General features: G+C 39.4%; 3 protein-coding genes across 5 annotated transcripts in view; all 3 read left to right on the top strand.

Moving 5' to 3' along the window:
* LOC135483329 (homeobox protein cut-like 1) overlaps positions 1-6,723 on the top strand; it is a 72,564-nt gene extending 65,841 nt beyond the window's left edge. For all 3 annotated transcript variants that reach the window (XM_064764124.1, XM_064764122.1, XM_064764123.1), the window contains one exon: positions 209-6,723. In XM_064764124.1, the coding sequence (XP_064620194.1) occupies positions 209-1,149 (941 nt within the window). In that variant the 3' untranslated portion in view covers positions 1,150-6,723. The remainder of the gene's footprint in view (positions 1-208) is intronic.
* A 4,743-nt stretch (positions 6,724-11,466) lies between these two features.
* LOC135483052 (protein CASP-like) lies at positions 11,467-14,115 on the top strand. Its single transcript, XM_064763561.1, has 8 exons — positions 11,467-11,569; positions 11,934-12,070; positions 12,405-12,575; positions 12,811-12,927; positions 13,107-13,253; positions 13,493-13,573; positions 13,734-13,798; positions 14,046-14,115. The coding sequence occupies exons 1-8, from the start codon at positions 11,467-11,469 to the stop codon at positions 14,113-14,115; spliced, it is 891 nt and encodes a 296-aa protein (XP_064619631.1).
* A 1,441-nt stretch (positions 14,116-15,556) lies between these two features.
* On the top strand, positions 15,557-20,265 carry LOC135483328 (solute carrier family 15 member 4-like). The gene is made up of 9 exons (XM_064764121.1): positions 15,557-15,647; positions 15,854-16,606; positions 16,912-17,095; positions 17,273-17,408; positions 17,537-17,738; positions 18,071-18,136; positions 18,441-18,696; positions 18,903-18,998; positions 19,268-20,265. The coding sequence occupies exons 2-9, from the start codon at positions 15,932-15,934 to the stop codon at positions 19,573-19,575; spliced, it is 1,923 nt and encodes a 640-aa protein (XP_064620191.1). The 5' UTR covers positions 15,557-15,647; positions 15,854-15,931; the 3' UTR covers positions 19,576-20,265.
* Positions 20,266-21,574: the final 1,309 nt, after the last annotated feature.

The following is a 21,574-nucleotide window of genomic DNA, read 5'->3' as shown; positions in this document are numbered from 1 at the left end:
TTTAACTGCCACAACTACAACTGTGTGAACTTCATAGACACAAACCTTAACAGATTTTAATGAACTTACAACGCTCTTTGATAACTTTCCACGACAACTTAAGATGTTGCACCTGTTTATCGCCATTCCATGATATGTCATGTCTAATATTTATCATTATATTTACTTCTCCATTCACCAACTCATGATTTTCCATATCTTGTTTCAGCCCACCGTAAGAGGAAGAATCACCATATCAGTCAAGCTGAGGATCAGTCCCTGGAGAATACAAATTCTTCAGGTGGTGTACCCATGAAGAAAGCCCGCGTCTTCTTCTCTGAGGAACAGAAGGAGACGCTTCGTCAAACATATCTACAAGACCCATATCCTAATCAGAGCACAATAGAGGCCTTGGCCATGCAGCTTGGTGTTGCTCCAAAAACTGTCATCAATTGGTTCCATAACCATCGCATGCGAACAAAGCAGCAAGCTCACCCGGGAACACCCACCAATGATAACGGGTCAGATGCAGAAAACTCACAGGCGAAAAACGAAGATGGAGAAAACATGTCTGATAATAGTGAACTATCAAATGATTATAATCAGTACATGCATTCTCAGAGTCGGGAAATGACTCAGTGGATGTTCCCATCTTTTGAACCTGTAAACTTGAGTCGGGCTTCGTCGGCGAATTCGTTTGAAAGTAATCATTTGATGGATAATGGCAGCAATGCAAAAGACTCTGACTCTGAGAGTCTATGTAACGGTGCCGATGGACAGAGACGATTATCGCTGTCCGCATCGAATCGGCGCAAGTCGGCTAAACCACAGTGGGTGTATCAGGGGATACAGTTGGATAAATCACAGCGACAGGACGGGATGGATCTACCAGTGATGAGTGAAGGGAGTGATGTGTTGACCACGCAGGGTGACCACAGTGAGCGGTCTACCCCTGCTACTGCCACGTCGGTTCACAGCCATGACAGTCGGCTGGAAGTAGACGATCTCTCAAAGGATGGATCACCACGCGATACCAAGATCAAGAAGCTACAGAAAGCGATTGAGCGGTCTGAGCTGGAGTGGGAAGAAGTGGACCGCTCAGAGAAGATATCACGGCTGGAGAAGAACCTTCATGAAGAGAATGGAAGAAATGAAGGCTGGGAATTTTAATGCCGCATACATTTATTAGGTGGCCATATTTCACTTTTTGGCAGCCTTATGTGAAGTAGGCAGCCATTTTCTGGTTGTGTGACATTTTCTGCCTTGACTTGTTCTGTTCTAACCCAAGTGTTGTGTGCTCACTTGGGACGTGTCAAGGCGTGTTGGTGCTTTATCATGGATCAGCCCAGCATGTGTGTTGGTGATTGTGATGTCCACGGAGAAGCCCTGCTCATGTTTTCCATTGAGGTCTTATCTGCTTCTCCTGGACGGCTGGTGTATTCCCTCGGGTTGGTCTATGTCTTCATATTGCCTTCTTCCTAAATTTTGTACTGTGAAGGTTTCTCGACTGTTGATCTAACTTTTTGCATGTGTTGTTTGTTGCTCATCTCGCACAAGTCTCAAAACACTTGCATCAGAATCTCGCTACACAACCATGTATCTTTTATTTTTCATTACTTAAAAAGATAATGCTGCTATACAGTGATGTTCTGTTGCAACTGTTTTGATTCTATGTCATCTTCCTTCTCACCATTTATCTCCATTTTGCACAGATCTATATTTTCTGAAAAGTTTTGTTCTGTTTTCTGGTGGACATTCAAGTGGCACATATAACTTTAACATGTGTTCATTGTGTATTTGTATTAAGTAGAATAGGATCATTACTTGGCCTATTAAAGCGTTGAGGTCAGTATGATCATCTTGGTGGGCAGGTGCAGTTTGTTTACACACGTAGCATTCTCTAATGACCTTACTTATAAACAGTCAGCAACTTCAGGTGAAACAGGCCTGGACGTCTGCGTAAAAAAACTGCATCTTCCGTTTTAATATCTGGCAAATATCTTAATCTTCCTAACTCAGTATTCTTGCATTTTACTTCTATATTACTTTACTCTTTAGTATATCAATTAGATGAGTATCAGTGTCGAGTATTTCATTTCAAGACACAAGTTTACATCCGTTGTCAGAGCGGGTGACCTAGGCTGTAGATTGAATACTTTCTCATAACTTCTTGTGATTTGAATGTCATTTCAAACAGACACTTTGTGCTGTCTTGCCAGAACGCTACTGTTCTTCAAATTTTACCTCAAACTATTTCTCAAATTAATGGACACTTTGTATTATGGAATTTCAGATCTGCATATAAATTTTTATCATCCCGTGTTGTGAAGTTATATTTTCTATGGTTCAAATATCTTCTCAAGTCCACAGTTGTATATTCATGTGACTTTCTAACTCTGCGTCTTTGTAAAGTATTACTCCTCTCACCGTTTTCTGCCTTATCCATTCTCATGAGACATTTGCATCGATCATTTCAAGAAAGAGAGAGCTTTGATCCAGAGTTGGCGGCTGAGGGTGAACCAGTGTAGGGCCAGTCAAGAACCTGCATGACCAATCCTTGAGGTGTCACTGATTCTGGCGTTGCCTCATATCAGAGTCAGTGTGATGTGCTATGTGTGTTTCAAGTGTAAGCACCCTGCTAAAATGTTTGCAGCACCACCATCCTGACATGGTTTATCATGCATAAGGTTCCTCATTGATGGTCTCAACTTGACTTATACACATTTCTTACAGTAGATTTTCAGATAAGACAACTTTTCAAGTCAGTAAAAGTGTCGTATGATGGTAACTCCTGAAAGAATGACACATTTTACAGAGTTTTCTTTGAATATGATTACCTTTTGATAATGCAGACGTCTCAGTCACTCTTCTGCTGAACCCTTCAAAGCTATCACGTACAATCCAACAGTCAGGATATCCTGTGTTCTCCAAGCAGTCATCGGCATTTCTTCATCTTGGTGTCTGAAGAGCTGGCATCACAGTTTGGCAATGGAGCAGATTCGACTGAAATACTTCTTTTTCATCTCTTTTACCTATTCATTGTCTGGAATCTCTCTCATCTGTCTGAATACGGATGGTAAACAACTTTTGGATGGTTTTGAAACTTCGTCAAAATCACATACTGCCAGAATGGAGAATCTCTGAATTGGTTCTGAAGCCAATTGCAATGTAATCTCAAGTTACAATTAAATGTTGTACGATGTCATTTGTGTGTGTCTATCCATTGCCAGACAGTGATGTCGTATCACAATAGTCGTTCAAAACAGAAATTACTTGTATCGCGTTAAAATCATTATTCTTTGTTGTACAGCTTTTTGTTGTATCATGGAATAAAAGATTATCAGTTTTTTTTTAACAACTGCATTGCCTGCTAGTACTTTGTGGATGTATTTTGGATTGTTAAAGTCATTTCACTCAAAAGTTTTAGGCAGTGTCAACTTGAAATAAGCTAAAAATGACATGTTCCATTTATTAATCAGAGCAGACAAGAATAATGATCTTAATTTGATAGTATATTGTGCTAATCTGGGATTGCATTTATTTCATGTTGAGCTGGGCTGGTGGTGTCTAACCTTATTAACACTGCACGTATATTGGTGCCATGTCATTGTGTCATTATCAGTACTGCCAAACTGAGAGAATTCAAAACCGTTTTTAAAATTCCATGAATTGTTTTCATTGAAACTTTATCACCATTGTAGGTTTATAACAGTGGGTTTAAAGCATTTTACTGTTACATTTGTCATGTTGTCATTTTCATCATGAAATATTTTTCATATTTAACCTTTTCACATTGAGAATGAGTTTTCAAGTTTTCATGTGTGATTTTATTTGAAAGAGTGTTCACGATTTAGATCTTGTCAAAATTATGACATCATTTCTCCTAATCTGATGGTAAAACGTGTTGTGCTACACAGCATGTTTTAGAATAAGTTGGAATCACTTGTTTATATACATAAATTTATCGATCCAAGAGGTCTTTTTAAGGAACAAACCAATTCAGTCTCACAAGACTCTACAAAGATGGCTAAGCATTTGACTTTGGTTCACTGTAAACTATTTTCTTCAATGTTTGACTTGTGAAAAGGTTAAATGCTTTACACTTTCATTCCAGTGTTTGTGTTTTCCCTGTTGTGCTTCGATTAACTCTGTGATGATAGTTGTTTGGAAAAAAACTTGAGAAATTAGAACAAAATCATGACGTCATAATGTCGCATTAGGCCATTAGCGGCCTTTCTCTATATTTTTGAAACTTTACCGTTCAGAGTTTGTCTCTCCTAATATAATCGTCATGGTTCACCTTTGCTCCAACATTCCCTGTGTATGCTTCATCATTTTATATACCAGTTAACTGAATTAATGGCATCTGTTGTTAAACAACATGTTTTCTTTTCAAAAAGAGAACTTTATTATGAGTCGTAGTTTTCAATATTGTAAGAATCACGATGTGTTGTACAGCCAAAAATGGCTGGCACTGATTTCAATGTCGAGACTGAGGATGATTGCATATAGCAATTTCAGATTTCCTTGATGTCATCTTTAACATAAGAGGCTGGAATAACGCCCAACAAATGATCAATTTTCGTCGCTATGGCCTGATCGCCTAAGACAAGAATCTATGGTTGTGGTGGTCATCACAGGTAGCTGTGACAGGAATCCACTATTGCTGCATCTGGCAATCAATATCAAAGCCAGGGATGATGGGTTTTACCCCGCAGATGAGCTATCATTTGATCGCTCATTGCAGTGATAACTGTCGCAGATAGCTGCAGCAGAATGTTCAAAAATTGCTTAGGCTGTTCTCGGGTCAGAAGTCTTTGTCGGCTCTCTTGGTTTTCATACTTGTCAATCTACTAACTCTTAAACCAAAGTCTTCTTTTAAGCCTTTGATCCTTTAACCTAGTCCCTATGATGGATAAACATAAAATGGGTTGATTGTGTTGGATTGAACATCGTGTAATTAAGCTTCCCCTAAACATTTTGCCTCTATTTGTCAGTGTTTCGAATTGTAGAAATGTTCTGGTATTCAAAGATTCTGGTGTCTTCTCAACTCTTCCTTTGTACATTGTTGCATATTGTTTTCAATTCATATGAATAACATATACATTATGAGACTGTGTACGCTTGTGCTGTCGATGATGATTGTGGTTTATCATGTATAACAAACATATAAATGTATAAAATTTCAAAGATTTTTATTCCTATTTTTCCATTTGAACTTTTTGAAATTTTCCATGTAGTGGGTTAGTGTATGAAACATTTTGAACTTCAAGTCCTTATATGCTGTATATCTGTACGTTTTACTATGGTCGCATGTATTTTATAAAGAAAAACAAACGCGGTCTTTATTTTTCAGTGTAGTTTAGGGAGGGGTGTAGAATGGTCAGGAATGGATCATCGGATCAAAATATGGAACATGTACACTTGAAAACCTATGAAATTTACCGCGATAATGTTGAAATCATCCCATGCCAGTTTGGGGTCAACTGGTGCGGGTTCTCCCGACATCAGGTCATACCCTATTCCTGAATAGACAGCTTCCAGTTACTCCTTGGGAGAATGATTTAGTTCACAAGAGGACAGGACATGTGTTATTTTATTGGTAAATAACCTAGGAGTCGACCAAGATTCATTCAAGAATACTCATTTTCACGCATCTTTTCTTTTGAGTAGATGCTTAATGCTCACTCTCTGCTTTAGTATTAACTTTTGTTGATTCTTAATGAGTTTACCATTCTTTTCAGTTTCACTGAAATGTCTTCCGATTGTTTTAAAAATGTCTTACTCCTTCACTTTGGAGTATTCTGGGAATCACCTTGTATTTGGTCAAATACTGAAATGTGTGGCACAAACTGAAGAAGTGAGATTGAAACTCAGCTATTCTGTTACAGGTGGCTTCAAATCTAGCCTGAAGTTGTGCAGTTGGTCTATAATGTATGTAGGGTCATTCTATTGAATGCCTCTTCAGACTTTTATCATTTTAGCAAAATATTGCTTCTGATTAAATTCAATATATGAGGGCAGCTTGAGATTTGTTATACCAGTATCCATGGTAAGCTGATGATCTGTACTGACCATGTCTACCCCGTTTCTAAGACCTTGAGCATATACACTCTGCTCTGATTAAGGTTAAGTTTGTGGTAAAGAATGGCCTTCTCTCTTGTTTTGGTTAGTTTATATACTCATAGAATCTTGCCATTGGATTGTTTTATGGTTTAGTTGACACTCTTCAGCTTTGCCTTATGCTTTGAGGGGACTCAGTCTTGGCTTCTCCAAGTAACCATTTGAGGTTGTCAGCAAAAGCATTTCCTTTTCCGAATCATCACATCCTTCATTTGTCCGGTATAGAAACGTTGAACTGGTTCAGATCTTTTCAAAGGGTCCCCCTTTGTTTATTTGCGTGTTAGTTGTGACGTTGTGCCATGAACTACAATTGCTCATGCTGAGATGCCTTTGGCTGTCTGGTTGTGTCGTCATACATGAAATATATACGAACCAACATAAAACCTATTCATGAGGTGCTACTCTGTATTGTAAAGGTGTTGTCAAATAGCATATTGCTGTAGTTCACAGTCTACATTATAAAGTGTTGAGAAACTGAATCGGCCTATGATTCTGCTGTTCTAGTTTGATGGGAACTTGGTGTTACACAAGGCTTGTCTTACTGTGAAACTCAGTGTGTAACAACACATTTAAACATGAATTTATTTTCTGTAGTGTTTTGACTGAGAAGTTATTTGGGAAGGGACTGGGGGGGGGGGGGGGCATGATCTGAACCAGTTCTTCTTGTTGTTTATAGTCATGTAGTCTAAATGATTGGTTGAATGATCATACAGATATTGTTCAACTTGAAAGCAGTTTTATATCAAGCTAAGTTTAGCTTCCTCTCCCAAAGCCAACTTCTGGTGACATATGCTCTTCAACACATTTGTTCTAAAACCACATTGCAGTGAAATACGCCAATGAGATTTAAGACTTAATATCCAAGATTCATACCTCCGTTTCTGATAAAAGGATTAACCTCATGTTTTAATGATGTGTTCCAATATCCTGGTAGACTTCCATTTTAGTTTCAAATACAAATGTAAAGATATTTTACCAATGAATGAAATTCATTATCTTCTTTCGGTCTGTAGATATTCGTGATAATCCACTAATGCACAAATGCATTTCTGCGAGTCCCATCCTGGACTAAAAATCCCTTCCCAGTCCCCGAGCATCGCTTCCTTTCCCTATCACGAACCTTGATTGAAGGTTATCTGTTTATATTGTAATTGCTGTAGATATTGATCATGTATATGAGATTTGATTTCATCGCTCTAACTGCTTTTGTTTTACTTGTATATGACCCTGGCTCGGGTCAGCTGCTCTTTGCTCATTTCATGTCTTCACTTGTTATAACCTACATTAACTACGTCTCGAGTCAACTTTGGAGTCGGTGACATACTTATTGTGCTAACTCATGAACTGTACATCTGATATAACGACATGATGTGCACCAATAATGTACAATGTACTCGAATCACATCTTGACACGCAAGGCCTTGAGATCACAACATCGTCTGGCCATACACCTGTGAAGGTGGTGGATTTGGACGTGTTGGGGGAAAATGTCGGATCATAACACAAATTCAAATGGTATCAGCAGAAAGTGCCCTCCGAGGGCATTCCAGTGAATGGTCATGTGTATAGGTTTTGACAAGCCGTAATTGTTAGGGTAAATTGGTGTGTCGGGTGCAGGGTTCACTTGGAGAGGCTGCTTTGATGATCAAGCCTTGTTTAACCTTGTTCAGTGTTGACTAGAGACGCAGTAGAGCATACACTGTCTTTGAAGAAGAGATCTGATAACTTCTGTTTGCATAATAATCAACCATTAACCCTTCAAACATCATTCGTACAAACTCATACCGTCACTTGGTTGAAAACAATATCTGATATACTTTCAACACAGTCAACTGGAAGAAATCCAGTGGCATCCTATTCAGGTATAGCTTCAATAAGTAGTTGAATGAAGGGTTAATGGATTGTGAGCAACTTGTAAATGGCTTTTTCACCTTAGTGCAAAATCCTCAATGGTTTAATGTAACATATCTTTCGAAGGGATCCTTACAATACTCTTTAGGTTCTACGAGGAGCCGTTTATATTTTGTGTTGTCTAGTGAAATCATTATAGCTGGTTGATACGATCGAGTATGAATTCCATGTAGAAATCATGTATAAAATTCTCAATGATGGCTTCAACTAAATTTTGTCTTGTTGAAGTGACACGAGATGGTTGTGATGATGTTGAACCTCAGTAACTCTGCATACTTCTACAATGTGTTGGTACTTCTCATGATCCTACAAAAACAAACTTAATGCTAATCTTGCTGTCTCCCTGAATAGCAGTAGAAAACATATAACAAAACCGGTTGTGTTTCTTGGCCTTTTGGCCAGATTTGCCTGAATAAGTTTGAAAATGGATTGAACCACTGATTCAGAATATCATACCAGTCTGAGGACATTCGGTTTACTTTGAAAATCAGTTGAATTTCCAAGTTCGTGCATTGAGTAGAGAAAGATTTTGGATTAATTTTGTCCTCAAGAAAAGGGCATTCTAGTTTGTTGAAGAAACAAATGATCTGTTTCTTTCAATCAGCCAAATACCAATTACTTCAGAGTTATCTGGAGTAGTTTGAGTATTTAGACAGAAATGATCATTGACTCTGTGCCTTATTAGTTCATTGGAGGGGGAGGGGGATAGTGTGATGTTGACAGGGCAACGACAGGTTCCACAGTAGGGACTGGTGAGCCATGGTCTTCTCACCATGAATGCTTCCCACATATATGGCCAGTCTATCTGAGGTTTTACTTAAATGTAGTTAGAGATATAAACTGTACTTCCAGTTACTTGAGACAACTCAAGTAAGGATCTTAACATACTTTTAAAATCACTTATGGTCAGACAAATGGGTCTCTTTCCTACTTCACATAGCTAGGTTTATAACCTTCTTTAAATACCTTGTGTGAACAATGTACTTGTTTGCATTCTCTTGTAGCTTGATGTAGGTGATACGTTCCACCCAAGGTGTTCTACTGAAATCAGGCTAAAGACCACTGTCAGATGAACTGAAAAATCACTTTTCTTCATCAAGTTGCTAGTTCTAATGGACAAGTTTATTAGTGGTACTCAACACTAGGTTGGTCATATTGGATCAAATCATGTTAGTGGCATGCCGGTTCATGCATTTAGTTGACAACTGTTGCCAGTGCCTTTACATATGTCCTAAGATTCACTGCATACTACATGTAATACCAGTTGTGACCCTCTTTTTGAAATATGAGGGAAGTACAGTAGGATACCATAGGTAGTCCAGCATCAATGAATGAATAAAGATTTTGCATTCAAATCTATTAAGATGGGTTTGACTTTATCTGATTCACTTTGAGTGCAGCACAACTTTCTCCCTCAAGAAGAGGTAGGCCTAGCTTTTGTGATTATGAATATGAACATTCTACAGTTCTTTGACTTGTTTCGGTTGTGATGTCAGTAAATCTTGTCATTTTTCCACGTATTCCAAATTTTACAAGTCTTCGGAACTAATCCCTCTTTATGATGGTTACTGGATGTCGTTTCTAATAAGTCTTTGAAATAAAATGGTCTTTTTTAAAAGGATTCTTGTTGATTTTGCCTTGAAGTGCATTAGTTGTAAACACCAAGTGGGCAATTATGAAAGTGAGGATTGGAGATTTTCTGTTTCAAGATCTTAGTAATCAACTGCAGAAAGTTTCATCATCAGAATCTTTGTTTCGGAACACTTTTGAAATGTTTTGAATATGTGGCTAATGAATGATAAAATCTTGAATCCTTGCTGCCTAAATTGACTCTGACGTTTTAAGTACTTGTTTTTCGTATAAGTCTACTTTGAGAATATTGTATTTCACTGTAACAATTCAAACTGCTCTTTGAAGTGAAATGATATATTTGTAAATGCTCATTATAGTGATTAAATCCTTGATTGATTTCGTGGGTTAGTCGGTTTGTTGCGGTTTATTTGTGCATGTGAAATGCATACAAGACTTCAGGCATGTTTTCCTTTCATCAATGTCGATTTCTTCTCTTATTCATTCCACCTCAAGCTTCCACTCAGTGTGCCCCATACAGTTGTGTATAAGGGTACTCTTCTATAGGATGATGCTACGTGTATTGTATAGGATACTGCTCTATCCTATAGATAGATGACCTTAGGCATGAAACTTGAGGTTGATTGAATATGACACTCCATGACAGATCAGGGCAGTCGGTGGAAACTTGGACAGGTTTTTCACTATTTCTGTCCAAATTTGAACAGTCTTTGTGTATTCCATTATCAACACCCAAGGATATACTTTTCTCAAACATCTACAAGGTAGTAGCTAACCTTTGAGGAGTTGAGTCCTTTAGATTCTAATGAGAATAGTACTGGCCTGTTTGCTACGATCTAAATGTATTCTAATGGTGACATTAAGAGTAACTCGGACATTTGTCCTCAAGAAGCACTTTATGCTTTGTGTTCATGTCCCTTTCCCTCTGCCCCAAATCTTTTTCTCGATGCATGTGTTCTCTGTGTGGTCTTGCATGCTCGTACTTCCCTACATCAAATATCACTCCAAAAAATAGTCATATAAAGATAATCTGTGGTAATTTCACCATCAGTGAATGTATTCAAAATCATGTGAATAAGAACTCTTAGAACATTGCTAGTATGCCAGTTGACATAGGGAGATAGTCGATCCCCAGTTCTGCACGGAAACGAAATCGTTGCCATTGGTATTCCAAAGCAGCATATTTTCTGAGCCTTTCCTTGTGCTTCTGACTTTATCTTTGATACTTTTCCATTGATGACTTGTTCCATATACTGTTTTCCCAACCTTTTAAAGTCATATCGATGTTGTTGTGCTATTGTGTTATGCTGTCTTATAAGAAGCTTTTGTATGGCATTTTATATAATACAAAGAAATGTGCATTTTTATCCGGTATGGGAAGTTATATGAAATAGAGGACTTTTTCCATTTTGTGAATAAATTGTATATTGTGCCTTGTACTTCAGGCTTTGTTCTTTCATATCAGTTTCTGCATGTCCTACTTCTAGTTGTTTCTATGCAGTACTTGTAGACTCCAATATCTCCACACCATTCTCTGCCCCTGCTTTAAAACTATTTGTTGTCCCATCTGTGCTTTCTCTACGATCTCTCTGAGGACATGCATGCGGAATCGACCACATTCGAAAGTTGGCCTGCGAGTCATAATAACTGGTGCAAAACATTTAATTCCTGTGCACAGTGGTAGAGGCTGGACTGTATTTGGCATGTTATTACTGACAGGCTGACTTTCGAATCTGGTTTATGTAAGAAAGTGAAAAAATTTGGAAAGTCTGCTCTTTGAAGACGGGGATTGTGAGTTAGGAGCAGCACTTTGAGTATCAGTTTATAGAATATCTGGACTATCGGCTGCCTATTTTGTCGTAAATGGCGATGACAGATTGGTGCTTGGAGTCTGTGTTTTGTATTGTTGTTACCCGTGCCAGTGTGGTGAAAACTGAACAAAATGCTGGCGTCATCACCTTTACATGTTGGTACACTTGGAGGACCAGTGGTACCCTATGTAAACCCTTATAATTGAACATTTCCACAAATGGAGAGAAATGCCACATCTCTCTCGAGGTTGACCTTATTGAACCATACACAATGGCTGAAATGAATCAAATAGGACATTCTCACATTTGACTGAAAGTCCAAAGCATACTGCGTGATTGAATTCATGGTGAGTACACATAACAATATCTATCTTTTGGGCGGTGAACATGACAGTGATGTGGTATCATGAATGAGGACAAGTTGGGTCTCCTTATTATTCTCTCTTTGTCTTAACATGTTGTTATCTTGCTGATGTCTGCTGTTGGTATAGGTTCAGTAAGTGTTGTAATCCATTCCAGTGCGATACGATGCTCTTCAGCAGCAGTACACGGAGGCCGTCAACACTGTTCATGAGCAGAAACAGCTGATTAGTCAATTGGAGGAAGATCTCCGTAGTGTGAATGCCTTGTCATCGCTATTCAGAGGTGAAGGAGAGGTAGGTGTGGTGTGGTGATCATTTGGCCACTTTGAGACCATCCACCAGGTCTGTAACACGTTTTGGGGGCCAACTTGCCAAGCTTTTGTGCATTGCCAGTCAAAGCATACAAAATACTCCTTTCTACTGAGGGTGGTAATAAGCTAGAGTGCCATATCATTAGCAGTAGCCACTGGAAGGAGAAAATGGCTTTCTATCCCTCCTACGTAATTGCTTCCTGCCACAGTAGATAACCTTGAAGCTTAGGAGAGACTGAAGGTTTTACTCCTACCAAGACTTGTTCCATTTATCCAGTGACAAGTCACATGAAATATCATGTCAATCTTTGTTTTAGGGTGAGCCAAGCACCAACCCAAGCAGTGAGATCATGGCAGACGCCCTGAAGGAGGTCACCATAGCAACAAGTACCCCAGACTCCAAGTCGAACTCTGCCGCGGGATCTTTGCTGCCTATTGTCCAGAGTCAGAGGGAACGATTCCGAGTTAGGGCTCAGGAGTTAGAGGCTGTGAGTACCTGACTGATGTTGGTCCATCAACAGAGATTTGGGATATAATATACCTTAATAATATACCTTATTCTTCCAAATATCACAAAATGACAACTTGGACATATTCTCAAAATATCAACATAAAAAACATTGTCTTCCATGTCATAAAGAAAATGTTCAAATTTTTTTGATATTTTGGTGACTGTTTACAATGTCCCCTCCTACAGATAAACGACTTTTTATTGTCTTTCAGCAAAACATCGCCCATCAACAACAAATACAGATGATTCAGAATGAAATGGACAAACTCCGATCAGACAATGTCAAACTCTACGAAAAAATTAAATTCCTGCAAGCCTACCCCAGCAGAGTAAGTATGTACAGTGTGTCTCAGAGAAGTCCTAATCTACTCATACTTTATAGCCCGTAATGCCGTCCAGCTTGTTCTTGTATTCATGTATTGTATGAGGTATCAGTGTGCTTATTCTGCGATATACAGAAGTCACCGACTGCCCTTGTTCACACTCATTTACCATCTTGCTTCCACAGAGTCGACCAGCTGGAGATGACGGAGCATTGAATCGTTACTCCACACAATACGAGGAGAAGCTGGACCCGTTCACGACATTCAATAAGAAGGAAAGGATGAGGAAATATGCCAACTTGAAGCCTTATGACAAAATCACACTAAGCATGGTAAGAAAACTGTCTCTGCTCCTTATCTAGAGGTCAGGGCCAGTCCCTCCCTGCCAAGACAAGGTAGTCAATGAAAGTGACGTTCGCTAGGACACAAAAGTCAAACTCCTTTATTGTTCTGGCACATCCAGATGGAGAAGCTGTTGGTTTTGAGATATTCCTGTAATAGCGTGAGAGGGGAGCCTCCATCTGGTTCTTTGCTTCATCCTTTGGTTCATTCTGATTGTTTGTCTTTTCAGGGTCGCTTCATTATGGGTAACAAAATGGCACGGACCATCGCCTTCTTCTACACGATCATCTTACATTGTCTAGTCTTCCTTGTAAGTAGAACCACGCTATTATGATGTCCAACAAATAACCAGTCTGAGCAAATCAAGATATTATCTAGTATAAGGGGCTGTCCCAAACTTGAGGGAACAGAGTATAAATGGACTATAGTCATAGTAATTCCATTATATTGATTCTACTGTCTCTTTAAAGGTTCTCTACAAAGTCGCTCACACTGAAGACTGCAAGAGGGATCTCGCATCTGAATGTCATCAAAAGTAAGTAGGTTGGCCGTTACTCCATGTGAGTTTGATGATTCCACATAGGCACCAAATGTGACAATCATTCCTTAGTGCATCCTCCTGTCGTATCGAGATGGAATGCTTATTGTGATTCTAGTGTTGTAATAAATCGCCATCAATTGCCGGACATACATGAAACAGTGTTCAGACTGCATTCATATAGGTTTCACTCCAATGGGCTTGATTTCATGTTGGGATGACAACTGTTCCTTTCATGTTTCAGCTTTGCCGAGCATATGATGAAGGTTCACGGTGATTCACAATTCAACCCAGGACATGTACATAAGCATTAGGAGGAGAGATGTGGAATAAACAATATTAGCCTGCTGGATGACATGTGTGGTGATGTCCTGTTGTTCTGGCATCAGTGGAGGTCAGGACGAATGGTACAACCAACCAACATTGAAGAACCAGCACCGGAGGCCCAGGAGCTGTCATCTTTCAGGCTAATTTGTTGTCGTAGCATTCCAGCTGTAAATTGCATCTTTTTCTGAGATGGCTTTGGCCAAACGGTCTATTTATTGGTCTATTAGGGGGATATCTTGAAATATCAACAAAATGTTCACGAAATTCTGTCTTGTGTATAATCTCAGTTTAGTAGAGGGTGCCTATAAAATGACATGGAGACACTGATAGGAAGAAGTGACATTTGCCAGGAGGGTTGTTGGGGAGTTGCATGTGGGGATACATTTTGCTGTAACATATGAATATAATAGTCTTTCCTTTGGATATTTGTGGAGGGTGGGCTCGGGGCAGGGGAGGAGGCTTCCTAATTGGCTCTCATGGATCATTTATCCACTTCACCAGTAATTTGAATTCCTTTGTCTTCAAGGTGTGATGTATTGTAAGTTGTGCAAGTTCTGTTTTGGTGTAAAATCGTTCCAGCCGTATTGCAGTATTGTTAAAACTAAACTCTCGTGGTACCTCAGTGACTGTTGTGTTATACATACCTCAAAGTAGCTGTTGTTTTATTCAAACTTGTAGAAGAAACACATTTGTAGAGTTATGTGGCTTATGACAGTCTCTGGCATGAAGCTAAAATCTATCTATAACTCTTAACTTGTACTTGTAAGGGCAAACTGATAGTACAGATGCTTCCCCTAATTGACAGGTGTCAATCACAGTCTACTGTTGGCTCCATTATGTTTACAGCCATGTTTCGTAGTTAAATAATATATCGAACTTCAATCTTCTAAAACAAGCCAGAATGAGCTCTTGAAAATAAAAAATCTTTGCTTAATTCTATAGTCACAGATGTAGAGTGGACAGTTTCGAGAGTGAACCTGTCGTATATCTTATCCAGAATCTTTTAGTCTTTAATAACGATGTATATGTAACATAATCTTATTGGTATAAAAAAATGTATATTTTCTTCTTGAATAAAGAGTATCTAATTGAAAAGAACTATTTTGTTGCTTGTTTGTTTTGTAGAAATATGAAGAAGAACGAAGAAAAGAACAGGAAAGACATGAAAATATAAGAAATATACTGCCCAGGCCTTAAGGATGGACCATCTTATGTTTCTTGGGTTAACAGAGGACGAAAGATTATGATAATTATAAAGATTATGATTATTATAATTCAAATTAGGTTTTTTGAGACACTCTGTAGGCTAGTGCTGTATAGTCGATGATATATCAATTGTATCAGTGGGCCACTAACAAGGAAGTTATTTCTGTCTGACCCACTTTCCCAGAAATTGGGTCATTGCTTAGACATTGATTGTATTTGATATGAAAACTCGAGACATATAGATGGGTATGTAGGCTAGTGCTGGAGATCCATTGATACATTGGATGGATATTGTAGCGGAACAAATAATTTGGTATGTTTAATCTTGAAGTTATTTTGACATTCACTTTGATTATTTTAATCCCTGACAAAAAACACACCATCTTAGTTGAAGTCCACCAAATTAGTATGATCTTCACACAACACTGTTGAAGATAAAAATGTGGATTGGAAGTGAAGGAAATTTATAGCTTGCAAGTTATGAATGTTTTTTATCTTCTATCTTGTATTATGTTTCAGACAATGCAAGCTTTCATGTGTAAATGAAACAAGTATTGTATCCAGCAACATTTAGGGTAAACTCCTTGATCAGTAGGCATGGCATCTGTTGACAGTATGGAGAACACAGCTCAGGAAAACTCCCCATTGATTCGACCAAATGTGGCCGTCCAGAATGAAAAACAGCGGAAACGACACTTTGCCTGTCTGACCATTCTCATCACGGAGGTGCTGGAGCGCGTGGCCTTCCTGAGCATGGCGGTCACACTCGGCATATTCCTCAACAAAGAGCCACTAGACTGGACATCATACAATTCAATCATAGCAACATTCATCCTGATCGGTACAGCTTATACGTTTTCCTTCATTGGCAGTATGATAGCTGATATGCTCCTAGGCAGATACAGGACAATATGCTTGTTCTTTCTCATCTATATTGCTGGTTACATCTTCTTCCCTGTCTTGGATGAACTACTTGATGCCAGTGAATCCAATACTAACTATAGTCTTCCGAAGATGTGCACTCACCGATCAATCATGGTGCCGAGGGATCACCTCATCCCAACAAACATATCTCTTTCTGATCAAGCTTCCAATTATACTCCGATCTCCAACAGCACGCTGAACCTTGTTGGTGGTGCAGATGCAAGCAGGACCCGCTCTGCCCTAAATGAGAACTGTGCCTGGCCCATTTATTTCTTTGTCTGTCTCATGGCTGTCGGGGCGGGGGCTGTCAAAGCTAACATCGCACCATATGGAGCTCAACATTGGAAGGTAAGGACAAGACCTTGGCTCTCAAGTTTACTCATGAAAGCTCTGCAACTCATTTGTACAGAGATATGCTAAGTTTCGTTTCATTTCATGTGATCTTAACCTGGTTTCTGAATGTGAAGTTATTATTCAATGCAAAAATGGCAACATCACTGTCTTGCCCATTGGTGGTTATTCAATTTCATTCAAATGATATTTTTGTTCTCTTTTTGTGAATACATGTCTCTTGGACTTTCTTTCAGTGGATTGCATAATATGTGACCAACGTCAAAACGATTTCATCAGCTTATCCTTTCTTTCCCTTACAGGATGAGGAGCATCCCCATAAAGATGTCGTCCAATCCTTTTTTGACTGGTTCTTCTGGTGTGCTAACATTGGCTCCTTGGTTGCCTTGGGGATCATTGCGTTTGTTCAGCAGACGTTCAACTTCCATGCTGGTTATATCGCATCTACCATCAGCTTGGGAGTGGCACTGTTTTTCTTTGGAACAGGTAAAGCTGGCACTCATTTAACATACCATAGAACATAGGGTATGCAGGGACGTGACAAATTCTGTCCTTCATTGGGAGGTTTCCAGTATTCTGAGCGCAGATGAATATGTAAAATAATGTCTCTGATGGGAACCCCTGAGGGACTTCCACTTTGACAGGTCTCGTTTTCTATTTAAGGTGGTGGATGGTACAAATCAAGGATAGCAGAAGCATCTCGCGTGACACGCTTGGCCCTGAAGAATTGTCTGGGGGTTCTCAAGTTTGGTTTTTGCTTCAAGGCCTCATGCTGCTGGAAGACAGATCCTAACAGGAGGTGAGAACTTATCTTATGGACGGTGGAAAGCCACATTAGTTCGGGCATGATATAGGTTGATAGTGGTCAATAGTCTCTGGAATGTCTTCATCTCGCCTTTAACACTGAAATGTTATTATTCATTTCAGTACTGTCAGTGTTTTAGCAGATGTATCAGGAGACTTCGGAAGTCTGAGCAGTCTTCGGAAGCCACGCAGTTGGTTTGACTATGCGAGGAGAGAGCAGTGTGGTGGCCCATACAGTGATCAAGAGGTTGATGATAGCTTGGCCTTCCTCAAGCTTGTAGTGCTCTTCTCAACCTTTGTGCCTTACTGGACAATCTACCATCAAGTAGGATACTACATCAACATTTATTTGCTAAAAACACGAGCTTTCTCTAAAGATCCAAGAATTTTACTTTAGCTGGAATAAAGAGCTTCTTTCCATTTAATGTGGACTCTAAATTGGGTACAACTTTGAAGGCTAGGATCATCCCAACTTGGGATGCATTTCTAAACCTCAGGTGACCTCGTTAAATGTACAATTGATATTGCATGCTGATGAAAATCCACTACAGGGGAGCCAAGTTGTGGATTTCAGTACGTGACAGTATTAGAATAACAACATTATTACAAAGCTGTCCTTCGTGAGGTGTGACTAGCAACTTCCTATTTCAATTCCAGATGCCTACTGCATTCATCTTTCAAGGTCTGCACATGGATTTGCAAACAGAAACTGTAGGCTTTCATGTAAGTGGACACATCGATTCATCAATGCCATAAAAGGAGAGGTCGAGGAGAATAACTGTCATTGACTGGCACATATTTATGTAAAGGGGACGCTTTAAACAATATATACACATTTCAAGGACACATACAACATACTATTTGATAGAATGTACTGTTATAAAGTAAAAAAACATATAGTAGGTCCACAAAATTTCTTTTGCTGCTGCTGTGACAATGAAAACAAAGTTATAATATGTAGTATGGAGGAATATTTACAAAAGACAATAATTCATTCTATTTAAAATGATCTTGTTTTTCATGATAGATTCCCGTTGCATGGTTATATCTATTTGAACCACTGGTCATGGTCTTCTTCATCCCGCTACTGGACATCTGGGTCTACTCCAAACTGAAACAGAGAGGGCGCTGTCCACACATTCTCCGTAACCGAATTGCCATTGGGTTTGTGCTGTCCATTTCAGCCGTGGTTGTTGCCGGCCTTGTGGAGTATGAGCGTCGCGATGGCATGTGGTCCGGAGTAGCAACCAATCAAACACCACATGTGAAAAATCAGAATATTAGTAAGTTGTGATAATGACAAGCAAGCCATGTGATTAGTTTGTTAGAAAGACACAATGGTAGTTCTTGTAGGCAGAGATTTCCAATAGAGAGATTCAGATTTTGATTTGAAAGCGAGGTGGTATTAGATGATAGATATTGCGTTGTCTGCTGGTTAATAGGAGACATTAACCAGACATTAAAGAACAATTAAAATTGTTCTCCACAGGTAATACATTCTATGAGGCAGCCCAGATGAATGCAGCCTGGCAGATTCCTCAGTACCTTCTACTTGGACTGGCTGAAGTCTTTGCCAGTGTAGCAGGTGGGTGCAATACTTGATACCTTCAGTGGTTCACTCCTTGGGATCTTTTAAACATGGACGTACAAAATTCCTATATTCAGTGTGCTTTGCCATTGAATACAAGTTGCTGTGGTCAAAGATTCTTTCGCAGGCATCTGTAATGACGTCGCAAAGAGTGACCTTTGTTGCAGGTTGCTGCAATAGATCGCTTGTGTGTGGGGCGCTAAAGGGAAAACAGACTTGACTTCTGATGACTTGGCATACACCCATGTTCCTCTTCTGTCTTTCAGGTTTAGAGCTTGCATACTCCCAGTCCTCCATCCCCTTGAAGGGTGTCACCATGTCCTTGTTCTGGCTCTTTTGTGGTGTTGGCAGCTTCTTTGGGGCATTATTCAGCTATTTCTTTACTGGCATTTGGTTCTTTACTTGGGATGAGGGAAATATCAACTGTCGTCTGCTCTGCCCCGATGATGTCACAAAAATATGCAATGTGTGTCATTTGGATTATTATTTCTTCTTCCTGGCTGGATTTGGCTTCCTTGGACTCCCCTCACCAAAAGGCAGTGCACTGAAAATGACTGCATCACACTGCTTTTGACTGAAACCCCCACTGCATATGACTGTCTTAGGCATATCATTTTTTCTTAATGTTTTAAAACCACTGATTTTGACTGAAAGACCACTGCAAAGCACTGCCACTTGCATATCATTATGAACGACGTAATCAAAAACACTGCCTATGACTGAAAGAACACTGATTTCCACTTCTCCAACTCTGATCGAAACCCGTGGCATTTTCAACATGACTGAAAACCACTGCTTTATGACTGGTGAGATTAAGACTTGATGGCAGTGTAAAGCAGTGGTAATTGCAGTCAAATTCAGTGTTAAATATCACCCATAATGCAACCTGAGACAGGAAGCTAGTATTAAGTTTGAATTTGATAGTCAAACATTCAAGAAATCATGGTAGCTCTTCATATTTCTCGATATTTACCCGAATTTCAATATGAGAAGAGGGGAGTTTTAGTCAGTTTGAATTGGAACACATAAGGAGCCAAATGAATGCAAAAAGGGTAATCTGGACAGACACTGAAGTTGTATTTTCAGCAAATCAAGAAGGCTGTAGGCCCTATAGGTGTTGTAATGCATGCAACACTGCAAGATATCTGCATGTATCTTCATGCATCTACTGTAGGCCCTATAGGTGTTAATTGTAATGTATGCATACACTGCAAATTATCTGCATGGGAGCTCAATACACATCAATCAGTAGATCATTATTCTACAGGCCGTGTGCAGTTACTTTATTTGGACGTCAATTTGATCTAGCTTTAATCCCTGACATCACTGACAGTAGCTATGTGCCATGTGTCGTTTCAATTGTCTAGTAACCCATCTGACCACTGTCATTATGACAAAGTTTGCAATGACGTAGGTCAAGGATGTGAATTTGTCATCTTTTTACTGTGTCACGTCATCATGCAATGGCGATGTCCTCTATTTGTGCAGATGACGTCATCACTGCCATATTGGACGCAAACACACCGTCTAAAAAGTAAAATAGGACAGCAAAAGTAACAGTTCGTGCCTGCATGCCATTAAATAAATTATTCATATTAACACTGAAAATGACTGCTCCCTCCAAGAGGTTTTGGAAATGGCAGTCAAAATCAGTGGTGTTTCAGTGTGGATTCAGTGTGCTGCGAAATATTTAAATTAACACTGAACCCCACTGCCAGCCCTGTGCATGATGCATAGTGGGGAGTCATTTTCAGTGTCAAAAGCAGTGGAAATCAGTCAGCCTAAATATTTAAATGAGCACTGCTTTTGACTGCCTTACCACTGATTTTGACTGTCTTACCACTGCTTATGACTCCCTAACCTCTATTTTTGATTGCTGTATAACTGTATGCTTTGGTATTGCGTGACTGAAAAACACTCCCTATGACTGCTTTCCACTGATTTCAACACTGCCATAAAAATGTGAGGTAACACTGCAACCTGACTGAATCCTGACTGATATCACACTGCTTTTCGGTGAGGGTCGTGACTTTTTGGATCACTGCGTTAAAATGTGGTTTCTATGGCAACACAGAATTAAAGTCCATTGAAACTGTGACAGGTAAAACTCCGTCTCCCATTCAGGGGAGGTATTATGGAGATGAATGACGAACTCTGTAAAAATGACATGGTGCTTGGAGGGAGAAGAATTGGATTGGAACACAGCTTGGTGCTAATGTTTCTCTAATACATGTATACGTTTGGTTTTAAAATCTAGATAGTAAATTATTGTGAAGAATATTTTTTTGTGTTGCACAACCTTTCAAAGCCCTGTAAAAACTGTCTGGGACGAGCCAATGATGCGGTGGTCCAACCACACCTGAGACAAGGACAATGTCACAACCCAAATAAATGTTACTGTTGAAACATGGAAGGTAGTTTTTGTTTGTAGCACCGCATCACAGCCATCGAAGAAGTCACACTGGCAGACTACTGCAAAGCCATCACCTATATCGTGACCTTCATAAAACCTCGCCTGGCTGAGGTGCACCACCATAGATGGCATGGACTGATCTTCTGAATCTGGGACAGCA

This window comes from Lineus longissimus, chromosome 2 (assembly GCF_910592395.1).
Source record: "Lineus longissimus chromosome 2, tnLinLong1.2, whole genome shotgun sequence".
Lineage (NCBI taxonomy): Eukaryota > Metazoa > Nemertea > Pilidiophora > Heteronemertea > Lineidae > Lineus > Lineus longissimus.
Note: the sequence above shows the minus strand (reverse complement) of the source record. Positions and strands in the feature narration are given on the sequence as shown.

What these genes read in the sequence shown, in the direction of transcription:
- LOC135483052 (XM_064763561.1), top strand. Translation starts at nt 11,467, where the DNA reads ATGGCGATGACAGATTGGTGCTTGGAGTCTGTGTTTTGTATTGTTGTT. An exon ending in TGGCGTCATCACCTTTACAT is followed by an intron (nt 11,570 to 11,933) that starts GTTGGTACACTT and finishes AATCCATTCCAG; the next exon opens with TGCGATACGATGCTCTTCAG. An exon ending in GCATCTGAATGTCATCAAAA is followed by an intron (nt 13,799 to 14,045) that starts GTAAGTAGGTTG and finishes TTCATGTTTCAG; the next exon opens with CTTTGCCGAGCATATGATGA.
- LOC135483328 (XM_064764121.1), top strand. Translation starts at nt 15,932, where the DNA reads ATGGCATCTGTTGACAGTATGGAGAACACAGCTCAGGAAAACTCCCCA. An exon ending in ACTGGACAATCTACCATCAA is followed by an intron (nt 17,739 to 18,070) that starts GTAGGATACTAC and finishes TTTCAATTCCAG; the next exon opens with ATGCCTACTGCATTCATCTT. An exon ending in CAGAAACTGTAGGCTTTCAT is followed by an intron (nt 18,137 to 18,440) that starts GTAAGTGGACAC and finishes TTTTCATGATAG; the next exon opens with ATTCCCGTTGCATGGTTATA.